Here is a 16,514-nt window from a genome sequence, read left to right as displayed (position 1 = left end):
GGAACTTCCAGGACTACAAGGATTTCAGAAATTTCAAAAATGCTAGAGAAGCCGGCAATTTAAAAATTTTAAACATAATTCAGAGATTTCAAAAATTCCTGGGATTCCACAGGTTCCAGATATTTAAAAATTGGAACTTCTAGGACCACAAGGATTTCAGAAATTTCAAAAATGTTAGAGAAACCGGCAATTAAAAATTCTAAAAGTATTTCAGGGATTTCAAAAATTTCGGGGATTCCATATATCCCAGATATTTAAAAATCGGAACTTCCAGGACCACAAGGATTTTAGAAATTTCAAAAATGCTAGAGAAGCCGGCAATTTAAAAATTTTAAACATAATTCAGAGATTTCAAAAATTCCTGGGATTCCACAGGTTCCAGATGTTTAAAAATTGGAACTTCCAGGACCACAAGGATGTCAGAAATTTCAAAAATGCTAGAGAAGCCGGCAATTTAAAAATTTTAAACATAATTCAGAGATTTCAAAAATTCCTGGGATTCCACAGGTTCCAAATGTTTAAAAATTGGAACTTCCAGGACCACAAGGATTTCGGAAATTTCAAAAATGCTAGAGAAACCGGCAAATTAAAAATTCTAAAAGTATTTCAGGTATTTCAGAAATTTCGGGGATTCCATATATTTCAGATATTTAAAAATCGGAACTTCCAGGACCACAAGGATTTCAGAAATTTCAAAAATGCTAGAGAAACCGGCAATTTAAAAATTGTAAAAGTGTTTCAGGGATTTCAAAAATTCCGGGGATTCCATATATTCCAGATATTTAAAAATCGGAACTTTCAGGACCACAAGGGTTTCAGAAATTTCAAAAATGCTAGAGAATTCGGCAATTTAAAAAATTTAAACATAATTCAGAGATTTCAAAAATTCCTGGAATTCCACAGGTTCCAGATGTTTAAAAATTGGAACTTCCAGGACCACAAGGATTTCAGAAAATTCAAAAATGCTGGAGAAACCGGCAATTTAAAAAATTTAAATATAATTCAGAGATTTCAAAAATTCCTGGGATTCCACAGGTTCCAGATATTTAAAAATTGGAACTTCCAGGACCACAACGATTTCAGAAATTTCAAAAATGCTAGAGAAGCCGGCAATTTAAAAAATTTAAATATAATTCAGAGATTTCAAAAATTTCTGGGATTCCACAGGTTCCAGATGTTTAAAAATTGGAACTTCCAGGACCACAAGGATTTCAGAAATTTCAAAAATGGTAGAGAAACCGGCAATTTAAAAATTCTAAAAGTATTTCAGAGATTTTAAAAATTCCGATTATTCCATATATTCCAGATTTTTAAAAATCGGAACTTCCAGGACCACAAGGATTTCAGAAATTTCAAAAATGCTAGAGAAGCCGGCAATTTTAAAATTTTAAACATAATTCAGAGATTTCAAAAATTTCTGGGATTCCACAGGTTCCAGATGTTTTAAAATTGGAACTTCCAGGACCACAGGGATTTCAGAAATTTCAAAAATGCTATAAAAACCGGCAATTTAAAAATTCTTAAAGTATTTCAGGGTTTTCAAAAATTCCGGGGATTCCATATATTCCAGATATTTAAAAATCGGAACTTCCAGGACCACAAGGATTTCAGAAATTTCAAAAATGCTAGAGAAACCGGCAATTTAAAAATTTTAAACATAATTCACAGATTTCAAAAATTCCGGGGATTCCACAGGTTCCAGATGTTTTAAAATTGGAACTTCCAGGACCACAAGGATTTAAGAAATTTCAAAAATGCTAGAGAAACCGGCAATTTAAAAATTCTAAAAGTATTTCAGAGATTACAAAAATTCCGGGGATTCCATATATTCCAGATATTTAAAAATCGGAACTTCCAGGACCACAACGATTTCAGAAATTTCAAAAATGCTAGAGGGGCGGGCAATTTAAAAATTTTAAATATAATTCAGAAATTTCAAAAATTCCTGGGATTTCACAGGTTCCAGATGTTTAAAAATTGGGACTTCCAGGACCACAAGGATTTCAGAAATTTCAAAAATGTTAGAGAAGCCGGCAATTGAAAAATTCTAAAATTATTTCAGGGATTTCAAAAATTCCTGGGATTCCATATATTCCAGATATTTAAAAATCGGAACTTCCAGGACCACATGAATTTCAGAAATTTCAAAATTGCTAGAGAAACCGGCAATTTAAAAATTCTAAAAGTATTTCAGCGATTTCAAAAATTTCGGGGATTCCATATATTCCAGATATTTAAAAATCGGAACTTCCAGGACCACAAGGATTTGAGAAAGTTCAAAAATGCTAGAGAAGCCGGCATTTTAAAAATTTTAAACATAATTCAGAGATTTCAAAAATTGCTGGGATTCCACAAGTTCCAGATGTTTAAAAATTGGAACTTCCAGGACCACAAGGATTTCAGAAATTTCAAAATTGCTAGAGAAGCCGGCAATTAAAAAATTTTAAATACATATAATTCAGAAATTTCAAAAATTCCTGGGATTCTACAGGTTCCAGATGTTTAAAAATTGGAACTTCCAGGACCACAAGGATTTCAGAAATTTCAAAAATGCTAGAGAAACTTCCAGGACCACAAGGATTTCAGAAATTTCAAAAATGCTAGAGAAACCGGCAATTTAAAAATTGTAAAAGTGTTTCAGGGATTTCAAAAATTCCGGGGATTCCATATATTCCAGATATTTAAAAATCGGAACTTTCAGGACCACAAGGGTTTCAGAAATTTCAAAAATGCTAGAGAATTCGGCAATTTAAAAAATTTAAACATAATTCAGAGATTTCAAAAATTCCTGGAATTCCACAGGTTCCAGATGTTTAAAAATTGGAACTTCCAGGACCACAAGGATTTCAGAAAATTCAAAAATGCTGGAGAAACCGGCAATTTAAAAAATTTAAATATAATTCAGAGATTTCAAAAATTCCTGAGATTCCACAGGTTCCAGATATTTAAAAATTGGAACTTCCAGGACCACAACGATTTCAGAAATTTCAAAAATGCTAGAGAAACCGGCAATTTAAAAATTCTAAAAGTGTTTCAGGGATTTCAAAAATTTCGAGGATTCCATATATTCCGGATATGTAAAAATCGGAACTTCCAGGACCACAAGGATTTCAGAAATTTCAAAATTGCTAGAGAAGCCGGCAATTAAAAAATTTTAAATACATATAATTCAGAAATTTAAAAAATTCCTGGGATTCCACAGGTTCCAGATGTTTAAAAATTGGAACTTCCAGAACCACAAGGATTTCAGAAATTTCAAAAATGTGTGTCTAAAGATTATAGAAATTCCAGTGATTCTTAAGATCCTAGAGATTCTAAAGATTTCAAAGTTTCGAATAGTTTGAAAAATTCAAAGGTTCAACAGCTTTCAAAGATTCGACATTTTCTAAAAACCTTTAAGATTCCATACACTGAAAACTTCGAATTGAAAAGATACTAAAGGTTCCAAATAAACTCAAATGCTAATGTTCAAAATATAAGAAAGATCCAACAAAATCTCAAAAATTTTCAAGAACCTGGAAATACGGATCATCATAGAAATAAAAAATGGTAAAAATGAAGAGTCTAAAAATTGAAAATTCTAAAGATTCAAATCAGGATTCGAAAGTTAAAAAAAAATTAAATTCTGTTTCAAATGTTTCAAACATTCTAAAGGTTCTAGAAAAATTCCAAAAATTTAAAACAAAACGTGAACTCTTAAGATGCCAAGTATTTCAAAGACTCCAAAAACTATAAAGTAAATCCTAAAAATCTAAAAATCGTAAAGATTCTAAAAAGTCTAAAGAATTTAAAAATCAAAAACTCTAAATAATCTAAGATGCTAAAGATTTTAAAAGCTCTGAATACTGAATTGTTTAAAAACTTTAAATATTCTAAAGACTCTTGAAAACTCAAAAGTTCTAGAGAAATTCCAAAAATCCAAAAATTTTTAAACTTATATAAACTATTAAAATGCCACAGATTTTAAAAATTGTAAGGATCTTGATTGTAATAATGATCCTAGAAATTCTAAAAATTCTATAATTTATAAAATTTCCATTAATCCTAAAGTGGTCAAAATGTCCAAAAATTAGAAAAATTGCAAAGACTCTGAAGATTCTAGAGAGTCTAAAGACTAAAAACTCTAAATATTCTAAACATTCTAAGATTCTAAAGATTTTAAAGGCTCTGAAGTTTCTGTAGATTCTAATGACCCAAAAGTTAAACAAATTTTAAAATTTCGTTTCAAATGTTTCAAAGATTCTAAAGGTTCTAGAAAAAATCCTAAAATCCAAAGATTCTAAAAATCACGTGAACTCTTAAAAAACGGAAGATTATAAAGAAAATATGGATTCCAAAAATCCAAAAATTGTAAATTTCAATTTTTATATAGATTAAAAGAGGTTTTGAACACCCTAATTATTATCTTATTAATCTTAAAAATTGTAAAGATTCCAGAGATTCAAAAAATTTCAAAGATTTAGATACTCGTGGGGTCTATAAATTTTGGAAAATCTAGAAGAAATGAGAAAGTGGAAATCTACCAATCTTGAAAATTTCGCAAAAAGTTGAATTTCAAAATTCTGGCATAACTGAAACCTGATAATTTTGGAAATTTTGGAAAATCCAGAAATTCTAGGCATTTTGCGTATTTTGGAATATCTGAAAAATCTGAAATATTTGAAAATTCTAGAAATAGCGAAAAATTAAAAAAAAACATATAAAATATCTAGATTCCAAAAGTTTACACAATCTTAAGATTTTAGAGATACTAAAATTTTCGATGGCTTGAAAGATTCAGATGATTTAAAACCTTCAAAAGTTCCAAAGAGTCGAGTCCTAGAAATTATGATTTGTAGAGACACTAAAGATCTAAATGCAAGAAAAATCCAACAAAACTTAAAAAAAAATTAAAAATCCAGGAAACTGTAAAAAATATAAATTTTATAAAACTTAAACTAATTCTAAAGTGTACAAGATTGGAAAGATTCTAAAAAGTCTAAAACTAAAAATTCTAAACATTCTAAATACTCCAAGATTCTAAAGATTTTAAAGGCTCTAAGGACTCAAAAGTAAAAAGATTTTTAAAATTCTGTTTCAAATTCTAAAGGTTTTAGAGAAATTCCAAAAAATTAAACATCACCTGAACTCTTAATATTCCAAAGACTTCAAAGACTCTAAAGACTATAAAGAAAATCCTAAAAATCTAAAAATCGGAAAGATTCTAAAGAGTCTAAAGAATTTAAAGACCAAAAACTCAAAATACTCTAACATTCTAAAGATTTTTGAAAGGCTCTGGATAGTCTAAAAACTTTCAAAATTCTAAAGACTCTAAGAACTCAAAGGATCTAGAGAAATTCCAAAAATTCTAAAACTCGTAAAAATCAGGTAAACTCTTAAAATGACAAAGATTTTAAAGATTCGAAAAGTTAGAAATGGGAAAACTATGGTAGATCTACAAATCCTGAAAATTTCGGAAAAGGTTAAATTTAAAATTTCTGGCATAACTGGAACTTGATGATTTTAAAAATTTCTGAAAATCTGAGAATTTTGTGTATTTTAGAATACCTATTTGAAAAATCTGAAATATCTGGAAATTCTAGAAATGTTTATAATTTTTAAAATTATGGAAATTTCGAAAAATAAAAAAAAGCATATATAAAATCTCGAAACTCAAAAATTTACACAATTTTAAGGTTGTAGAGAATTTAAATATTCTAAAGTTACCAAAGGTTTAAAAGATTAAAAGGTTTCAAAGCTTTCAAAGATTCTGAAAACTATAGACTTTCTAAAGACCTTAAAGATTCCGTACACTACAAAATTGCAAATTATAAATATGCCAAAGATTCCGAACAAACTGTAAAGAGCTTGGAGGTATTAATGATCCTAGAAATTCTAAAAATTCTACAATTTATAAAACTTCTATTAATTTGAAAATGTCCAAAATGTCCAAAGATTGGAAAGGTTCCACAGAGTCTAAGGATTAAAAACTCTAAATACTCTAAAAACTCTAAGATTCTAAAGATTTTAAACGCTCTGAAGAGTCTGAACACTTTAACGACTCCAAGGACTCAAAAGTTAAAATTCTATACTTTATAAAATTTCTAGTAATTCTAGGGTTCAAAATTCCCAAAGATTGGAAATGCTTCAAGGACTCTGAAAATTCTGAGGATAGAGTTTAATGACTCTAAAGATTCTAAATCCTTCAAGGACTCAAATTTAAAACGATCTTTAAAATTTTGTTCCAAATATTTCAACTATTCTAGAACTTGAAAAAAAAATCGCATGAACTCTTACATGCCAAAGAGTTTAAAGATTTCAAAGCTTCTAAACAAAACAAATATTCTAAAAATCTGAAGAATGTTTCCTTTAATCTTACCTTAATTAGTAATTATTAAATGTTTAAATTAAATTAAATTATTATAAATGTCATAGATTCTAAAAAATCCAGAGATTCAGAAAATTCCAAAAATTTAGAGACTCTTAGTGTCTACAAATTTTAGAAAATCTGGAAATATTTGGAAAGTGTGAAAAATCTGAAACACCTAGAAATCTTGAACACTGAGGAAAGTGTTGAATTTTGGTATATCTGAAAAGTGATATTTTTATAACATCTGGAAACTCTGGAACTTTTGGAAATTTCAAAAATTTACACAATTTTTGAAAATCTAAACATTTTACTAAATTTGTGAAAATATTCCAAATAATTAACAGTATCTCTGTATTTATTTGGCTTTGATCAATGCATGCATATTATTTTTTAATTGCTTATACAAGGTGTTTAAAAAAATAATGAATGAGGCGACATGTTTTACTGCCCGTCCCATTTTTTGAACATTTTTTGTTAATTAATTCACCGATTAAATAAAAAACATTCTAAAGCGAATTTTGAATTTGCTAACACTTGGGAAATTTAAAATATCGATGAAAATTAAAGTAAATATTGCCGTTTAGTTCAAAAATTAGTAATTGATTCTACACAAGTTTTCTTTCGTAGGCTATCTTTTCCAAAATTGAAAAAGGGCACATACTTTTCGTGACCAAATTTCAAATTGCTCCAAATTTTTAAATTACTCGTAGTTTCAGACGCTAATTTGATTAAATTGAATTATTATTTCAGAAACATCAAAATGTTTATTATCAACTAATGATTTTCAAAATTTGAGCAGTGTATAAAGTAAAAAATTGTTTAATAATTTTTTGGTAGAAAATAATGAGAGACAACCTCCCAAAATAGGCCTTTGATCAAAATTTTATTAAAAAATAAAATATTTGCTCAAATTAAACATTAATTTGTTTGTTGTCGTACTGTGAAGCGACTTTCAAACCTATATTCTGCAAATTTGAATAAAATATTAAACGTCTTATATCATGTTTTCTATTTTAGCAATGCAAACATTCAAAAATTGCGATTAAATAATCGAGTAGTGCTGCAAAATTGATCTAACTGACAAATTAAATATGTAATGCAGTCATTAGATTTAAGTATTAAAAATACCAACCAAACATGAACACAAAAGTGGGAAAACTTATTCAAAATCACGTTCCTTTACGTTTAAATAAAATAATAAAAAAAAATATCTACGGCGTGGTCTAGATACAAAAAAAACACCCAAGTTCCAACCAACGTTCTTCACCGAAAAAATTCCTCCAAAAACGCAAACCCCCACGTTATTTACTTATTTCCCAACAAATAATTGTTTATTTACCCATCCAATATATTTGCAAACAGGTCAAGAACCCCCTTACATCACCTTTATTTACAAAAATGTCTCCACGATAACGAGCGTATCTTCAATTTTTTGATGGCTACCTTGAAGTACTACAGTAGAACGCTTTGTCAAGTGACAAAACGAAGAAGGGACACGTGACCAGTCACACCGAGTGTTTACACGCGACCTTTACCTAAAGATGTCGTTAAACCTTAAATTATTGTTTTCCATGAAGTGCAACCGTAAACAGCGTGATTACGCGCTTACGGATTTTCGTAATTAGTTTACGTCAAGTACTTAATTAGCGAAAATGGTGTCTATATACACATGTTTTATAACACTTTGTGTATAAATCACTGGATGATGGTGGGTTTTTGTAATTAGTCGTCAGAGGCTATATATGGTTACAGATAAACTTAGCACACTTCTACTATTAGGTACTACTACTATTAATCTTAAAATGTTGTTTTAAATTAAGGAAAAATGGGTTTAGTTTGTATGAGATTAATAAATAAAAACATATCACAATCGTCTGTGTTCTTGAAACTGTCCGCCTTGTCCTCATTTCGTATCTTTCCAGACGCATGATGTAAAAAAATTATAAGCACTTTTGTAAGTTTCTCCAAATTGGTCTTCAATATTATTTTTTTTTTCAATAAATTGATTGGTTCTATTTTTATTCCTGGTTTATTTAGCACCAAACATAAAATAAGATTACGTCTTTTTGAAATAAAAACGCTTTCTATTGAGTAAAAATATACCCTATAAGTTTTTTGACAAATTTCACTTTTGGGTTTATTTTTTCCGTGATATCGCTAAAAAGGCAAAAATGACATTTTATGCGAAAGAAAATGAACGAAAAAAAATGTGGAAAAAATTTTGTTCACCAAAATCTCTAGTTCTCGAATGATTTTGTCACTTGACTAGGGAAACTTTTTTCTCATTCGATTGAGGACCATTTCCACTCCATAAATGATTATTAAAATTGAAATTCAATTCGTCGCTTGAGAACTTGTTTGATCTACAGACCAGAGGGCACTCAGGCCAATATCGTCTCTAAGCGATTTATCTGTAAGTCGACTTTTGTTTGAGAATAAGTGACCAAAGTTCTTGAACATTTTGACGATTTAAATTTTTCCATTCTTCAAATTTTCTGTCTCGATTTTTTTAATTTTTCGATTTCTTAGTTTTCCTATGTTTCAATGATACAATTTTTCAATTTTTGTCCTCTTCAGTTTTACGATTTCTAAACATTTCGATTTTTTAATTATTCAAATTTTGACGTTTCTAAATTTTCAGTTTTCCGATTTCTGAAGTATTCTTTTTTTATTTTCTCATTTCTCGACTTCGCCAAGTTTCGGTTTTCCACTTCTTGAATTCTTGAATTTTTCAATTTTTCAGGCTTTTTTAAGCTTACGATTTTTCGGCTTTGCTTTTTTAATATTTCGGTGTCTCAATTTTCCAATTATTTAATTTCTATTTTTTTTTGATATTTCTTTCAGTTTTGGGATTTTTAATATTTCGAATTTTCGATTTTTGGTCTCCTGGATTTTTTATTTCTCCATTTTTTACTCTTTGGATTTTCACTTTTTCATTAAACTTTAGATTTTTCAATTTTTCGACTGTTTTATGTCGATTTCTTAATTTTTGAACTGTTCGATGTTTTAATTTTTCAATTTTTAAATTCCTAGTTTTTCGATTTCTCGAGTTTTCAGTTCTTTACTTCAACTTTTCAATTTTTCGAATTTTTCAATTTTAAATTTTCCAAATTTTTCGAATTCAGATATTTCGATGTTTCGATTGTTCTATTTCTCGATTCTGCAATTTTGTAATTTTTAACTTTTCTTCTCGGCTTTCGACTCCTCGATTTTTGGATTTCTCGGTTTTTCGATTTTTTGCTTTTGGGCTTTTCAATTTTTCGATTTATCCAATTCTTCGATGTTTCGAATTTTCAGTTAACTGATTTTTCAATTTCTCAACTTCTGAGGTTTCGATTTCTCCATTTGTCTATTGTTCAGTTTTTCGATTTTAAAATTTTTGATTTTCGAATTTTTATTTCTTGATTTTTAATTTTTGCGAAATTTTAATTGTTCAACGTTTTAAATTTTAGATTTTTCGATTTCTCGATTTTTTGATTTTTCAGTTCTTCAAAGGTTTGACGGTGCTAAATTTTCAGTTTTCAGATTTCTCAATTAATTTATTTTTGATTTTCCCATTTCTCGACTTCTCAAAGTTTCGATTTTTCGGTTCCTCAATTCTTCCATTTTTCGATTTTTCGGCTTTACTTTTTTGGATTCTCGATTTCTCAATTTTGCAATTTTTTCATTTTTCAGTTTTTGACTATTTCTTTCAGTTTTGGGATTTTTCAATTTTTCGGTTTTTTATTTTTTTATTTTCAGTTTTTCGTTTTTTAAACCAATTTTTCGATTTCTCGAATTTTCAGTTCTTCTATGTTTTAATTTTTCAATTGTCCAGATCTTTAAATTTTCGATTTTTCAATTTTTTGAGATCTCGGTTTATGGAGATCCGGATGTTCCAGTCTTTCGATTTATCAATTTTTCTATTTTTAACTTTTCGGTTTTTTGATTTTGGCCATTTATATTTCGAAACATCGAAAAATTGAAAAGCCGAAAAAAAAAATACTTAGAACCTAGAATTTTAAAAACTGAAAAGTTAAAATATACAAAAGTTGAAAAATTGAGAAATCGAAGTACAAAACAGTCGAAAAATTGAAAAATCTGAAGTTTTAAAAACGAAAAATTGAAAATCCAAGAAGTAAAAAGTCGAGAAATTGAAAAATCCGGAACTCAAAAAAAGCCCAAAACTGAAATATGGAAAAATTGAAGAAAAACTGAAGAATCGAAAAAGTGAAAAATCATAAAATTGAACGAATTATCCAAAAATTGAGGAATTACAAACTTGAAAAATCGAAAAACTGAAAAATCAAAATCCTGAAAAATCGAAAAAGTGAAGAACTGAAGAACAAAAAAATAAAAATTCTAAAATCTAAAATTTACAAATCGAAATATTGAAAAATTAGAAACGTCAGAATTTGAAAAAGTAAAGAATATTGAAGAACCCAAAAATCGAAAATTTAAAACATTGAAAAATTAAAATATCATAAATTGTAAAATGGACATCAAAAATGAAAAAATCGAAAAAATTAAAAATCAAAAGCCGAAAAGTAAAAAATTGAAAAACCGACAAATCGAAAAATCGAAACTTCAAAAAATTCAAAAATTGAGACCTCGAGAAATCGAAGAACCAAAAGATGGAGAAATCGAAATACTAATAAAAATTCCAAAACTGAAATATCGAAAAATTGAAAAATAGAAGAAAAATTGAAGAATCGAAAAACTAAAAAATCACAAAATTGAACGAAATATCCAAAATTGGGAGATTAAAAAACCTGAAAAACTGAAAAATCGAAAAGACAAAAAAGCAAATTCAAAAAATCACAAACTTAAAAAATCTAAAAACTGAAAAATCAAAAGATTGAAGAACTGAAGAACTGAAAAATGCAAACTTTGGTAAGTCGAGAAATGGGAAAATAAAAAAAAAGATTAATTGAGAAATCGGAAAACTGAAAATTCAGAAACGTCAACATTTCAAAAGTTAAAGAATATTGAAGAACTGAAAAATCGAAAAATCTAAAATTTAAAAAATTGAAAAATTAAAATATCGTAAAATGAAAAATGGAAAAAACCAAACATCAAAAAATAAAAAAAAATCTAAAATCTAAAATTTAAAAATCGAGGAACTGAAAAATCAACAAATCGAGAATCGAAACTCGAAAATTTAACAATTTGGAAAATTGAAAAATCGGATAATTCAAAAATCGAAAAGCCGAGAAGTAAAAAATTGAAAAACCGACAAATCGAAAAATCGAAACATCTAAAAATTCAAAAATTGAGACATCGAGAAATCGAAAAATCAAAACATCGAGAAATCGAGGAGTCGAAAAGTCGAGAAGTCGAAAAATCCAAAACTCGAAAGATCGAAAAGTCGAAATACTGAAAAATTCCAAATCTGGAATATCAAAAAATTAAAAAATAGAAGAAAAATTGAAGAATCGAAAAACTGAAAAATCACAAAATTGCACGAAATATCCAAAATTGGGAAATTAAAAAACTGAAAAACTGAAAAATCGGAAAATTGAAGAAGTGAGGAACTGAAAGATCCAAACTTTGGGAAGTGGAGAAACGGGAAAATAAAAAAAAGACTAATTGAGAAATCGGAAAACTGAAAATTCAGAAACGTCAAAATTTGAAAAATTAAAGAATATTGAAGAACTGAAAAATCGAAAAATCGAAAATTTAAAACATTGAAAAATTAAAATATCGTAGAATGTAAAATGGAGAAATCCAAACATCAAAAATTAAAAAATCGAGAAACTGAAAACTTAATAAAGCGAGAATCTAAACTCGAACATTTAACAAATTGGAAATTTGAAAAATCGGATAATTCAAAATTCGAAACATTGAAAAATCGAAAAATCGAAAAGTAAAAAATTGAGACATCGAGAAATCGAAACATCAAAAGATCGAGAAATCGAGGAGTCGAAGAATCGAGAAGACGAAAAATCCAAAACTCAAAAAATCAATTAGTCGAAATACTAAAAAAATTCCAAAAGTGAAATATCGAAAAATTGAAAAATAGAAGAATAATTGAAGAATCGAAAAACTGAAAAATCACAAAATTGAACGAAATATCCAAAATTGGGAAATTTAAAACTGCAAAGTTGAAAAATCGAAAAAATTGAAGAACTGAAGAACTGAAAAATTCAAACTTTGGAAAGTCGAGAAATGGTAAAAAAAAAGATTAATTGAGAAATCGGAAAACTAAAAATTCAGAAACGTCAAAATTTGAAAAATTAAAGAATACCGAAGAACTGAAAAGTCGAAATATCTAAAATATAAAACACTGAAAAATTAAAATATCGTAAAATGAAAAACGGAGAAAACCAAACATCAAAAAATCAAAAAAATAAAAATTCCAAAACCTAAAATTTAAAAATCGAAAAACTGAAAAATCACAAAACTGAACGAAATATCCAAAATTGGGAGATTAAAGAACTAAATAATCGAAAAATCGAAAAGTCAAAAAAGCAAATTCGAAAAATCACAAACTTAAAAAATCGAAAAACTGAAGAACTGAAGAACTGGAAAATCTAAACTTTGGGAAGTCGAGAAATGGGAAAATTAAAAAAGATTAATTGAGAAATCGGAAAACTGAAAATTCAGAAACGTGAAAATTTGAAAAATTAAAGAATATTGAAGAACTGAAAAATCGAAAAATCGAAAATTTAAAACATTGAAAAATTAAAATATAGTAAAATGTAAAATGGAGAAATCCAAACATCGAAAATTATAAAATCGAAAAACTGAAAACTCAATAAAGCGAGAATCTGAACTCGAAAATTTAACAAATTGGAAATTTGAACAATCGGATAATTCAAAAATCGAAACATTGAAAAATCGAAAAACCGAAAAGTAACAAATTGAGACATCGAGAAATCGAAAAGTCAAAAGATCGAGAAATCGAGGAGACGAAGAATCGAGAAGTCAAAAAAGCCAAAACTCAAAAAATCAATTGGTCAAAATGCTAAAAAAATTCCAAAATTGAAATATCGAAAAATTGAAAATAGAAGAAAAAAATTGAAGAATCGAAAAACTGAAAAATCACAAAATTGAATGAAATATCCAAAATTGGGAAATTAAAAAACTGAAAAATAGAAAAATCGAAAAGTCAAAAAAGCAAAGCCGAAAAATCACAAACTTAAAAAATCGAAAAACTAAAAAATCAAAAATCTAAACAATCGTAAAATTGAAGAACTGAAAAATCGAGACTCTGGAAAGTCGAGAAATGGGAAAATAAAAAAATAGATTAATTCAGAATTTGGAAAACTGAGAATTCAGAAACGTCAAAATTTGAAAAAATTAAAAAGAATATTGAAGAACTGAAAAATCACAAAATTGAACGAAATATCCAAAACTGAAAAATTAAAAAACTGAAAAATTAAAAAATCGAAAACTCAAAAAAGCAAAGTCGAAAAATCACAAACTTAAAAAATCGAAAAACTAAAAAATCAAAAATCTAAACAATCGAAATATTGATGAACTGAAAAATCGAGACTCTGGAGAGTCGAGAAATGGGAAAATAAAAGAATAGATTAATTCAGAAATTGGAAAACTGAGAATTGAGAAACGTCAAATTTTGCAATAATTAAAGAATATTGAAGAACTGAAAAATCACAAAATTGAACGAAATATCCAAAGCTGAGAAATTAAAAAACTGAAAAATTGAAAAATCGAAAAGTCAAAAAAGCAAAGACGAAACATCACCAACTAAAAAATCGAAAAACTAAAAAATCAAAAATCTAAACAATCGAAAAATTGAAGAACTGAAAAATCGAGGCTCTGGAAATTCGAGAAATGGGAAAATAAAAAAATAGATTAATTCAGAATTTGGAAAACTGAGAATTCAGAAACGTCTAAATTTGAAAAATTAAAGAATATTGAAGAACTGAAAAATCGAAAAATCGAAAATTTAAAATACTGAGAAATTACAAAACTTAAAAAATCAAAAATCTAACCAATCGCAAAATTGAAGAACTGAAAAATCGAGACTGGAGAGTCGAGAAATGGGAAAATAAAAGAATAGATTAATTCAGAAATTGGAAAACTGAGAATTCAGAAACGTCAAAATTTGCAAAAATTATAGAATATCGAAGAACTGAAAAATCACAAAATTGAACGAAATATCCAAAACTGAGAAATTAAAAAACTGAAAAATTGAAAAATCGAAAGGTCAAAGAAGCAAAGTCGAAAAATTACAAACTTAAAAAATCAAAAAATTAAAAAATCAAAAATCTAAACAATCGAAAAATTGAAGAACTGAAAAATCGAGACTTTGGAAAGTCGAGAAATGGGAAAATAAAAAAATAGATTAATTCAGAATTTGGAAAACTGAAAATTCAGAAACGTCAAAATTTGAAAAATTGAAGAATATTGAAGAACTGAAAAATCGAAAATTTAAAACATTGCAAAAACTAAAATACCGTAAAATGAAAAATGGAGCAATCCAAACATCAAAAAATCAGAAAAATAAAAAATCTGAAATCTAAAATTAAAAAATCGGAAAACTGAAAAATCAACAAATCGAGAATCCAAACTCGAAAATTTAACAAATTGGAAAATTGAAAAATCGAAAAGTTGAGGACTAAAAAATTGAAAAACCGACAAATCGAAAAATCGAAACATCGAAAAATTAAAAAATTGGGGAGTCAAAGAATCGAAAAATCCAAAACTCAAAAAATCGAAAGTCGAAATACTAAAAAATTCCAAAACTAAACTATCGAAACATTGTAAAATAGAAAAAAACTGAAAAATTACAAAATTGAACGAAATATCCAAAATTGGGGAACTAAAAACTGAAAAATTTAAAAATCGAAAAATCAAAAAACTCGGCAAACTGAAAATTCAGAAAAATTAAAATATCGTAAAATGAAAAATGGAGAAATCCAAACACCAAAAAATCACAAGAATAAAAATTCTAAAATCTAAAATTTAAAAATCGAAAAACTGAAAAATCAAAAAGCGGAAAAGTATGTTAAACAATTAATTCTTAGTTAAACAAAAAAAATTGTTCCAAGAAAATCAGTCGACCCACAAGATTGATAATTTTTGTTAATTATTTGATTGTTTCTAGTTCCATTTCTCGTTTATTTTATACAAACACTAGAATAGAACAAACCGAAAAGTAAAAATAACATTTTATGTGAGAGAAAATAAACAAAAACAAATAAACTTCTTTCTTATTGACTCAAGTACCATTTCCAGCATTACTTACATAAATGATTATTATTATTAGTATGTACACCATTTTATAAACCAGTGAAACAACCTCTAGGCAATGCAATTTCATCTCCAATTTGATCCACCATCACTAATTATGAAGCCTCACTTCACCATTAACCCATTACATAAGAAACAATGATCTCATCTGGTACTACAGAAGGCCGTCGCTCCAATTTCGCAAGCCCAATTTTTCCAATTTCTCAACACTCACCTGGAACCCGAAGGCACGTGCGTTAAAGAACTATTACAGGTAGAAATCCTCGCCAGACTCGAAATCCCGGGGGCCGAATAGTGCCCCAGACTCCTCGTCAGAAGCGGCGAATCGCCCCCAATCCGAAATTTCGGCTGCCCATCCGAACTCACTTCCTCCTCTTCCATCTCTTCGATAGTACCCGGTTTGAAGAAGAGCTTCTGTGGGCCCCCGGACGCCATAACAAGCCCACACTTTCACTGATGACGGCCCATTTAACACCGACACATCGCGAGTACTAATTAGTACCACGCATTCAAAAACCACTGGCATTTATCACGACACGAGCTATTATTTGTTTAGTTAATTCGGTGGGATTAAAACGGCGTTCCACCTGAGTCGAGATTACGCTTACACTGTAGTACCGAGTTATTGTCTTAAATTGATAGTTAAAGAGAGACGGATGGAGGGTACTTGGGTGTCCGCGGCTGCGAGGGTCAACAACAACAACAGTTTATCAAAAATTAAAACATTGTAGAAAAAATAGAAAAGCGGAAGCGCTTGACAGCATAATAACTAAATTAGCGGTTGTGGTACCGATTCGTTAATTTTTTTTAATTGGTGTAGCTACATTTTCGCATTTCTCTACGACCATTTAAGTCGCTAGTGATTTTGTTGGGGCTAAGGCCAAAGCAATAAGCCAATTCGCGTAATAGGCGGAAAATGCAATTTCGTTTGATTAGAGTTAAATGTTTCCTACATGATGAGATGGTG

General features: G+C 28.4%; 1 protein-coding gene across 2 annotated transcripts in view; it reads right to left on the bottom strand.

The window, feature by feature from the left end:
* Nucleotides 1-16,147, bottom strand: part of LOC135132239 (G protein-activated inward rectifier potassium channel 3-like) — a 34,337-nt gene extending 18,190 nt beyond the window's left edge. Inside the window, exon 1 of one of the 2 annotated variants that reach the window (XM_064060257.1) lies at nt 15,762-16,147. In XM_064060257.1, the coding sequence (XP_063916327.1) occupies nt 15,762-15,982 (221 nt within the window). In that variant the 5' untranslated portion in view covers nt 15,983-16,147. The remainder of the gene's footprint in view (nt 1-15,761) is intronic. The other variant, XM_064060259.1, reaches the window with a different exon arrangement.
* Nucleotides 16,148-16,514: the final 367 nt, after the last annotated feature.

Source organism: Zophobas morio, unplaced genomic scaffold (genome assembly GCF_036711695.1).
Source record: "Zophobas morio isolate AGI-343-1 ecotype UQ-CSIRO unplaced genomic scaffold, CSIRO_AGI_Zmor_V1 ptg000021l, whole genome shotgun sequence".
NCBI lineage: Eukaryota > Metazoa > Arthropoda > Insecta > Coleoptera > Tenebrionidae > Zophobas > Zophobas morio.
Note: the sequence above shows the minus strand (reverse complement) of the source record. Positions and strands in the feature narration are given on the sequence as shown.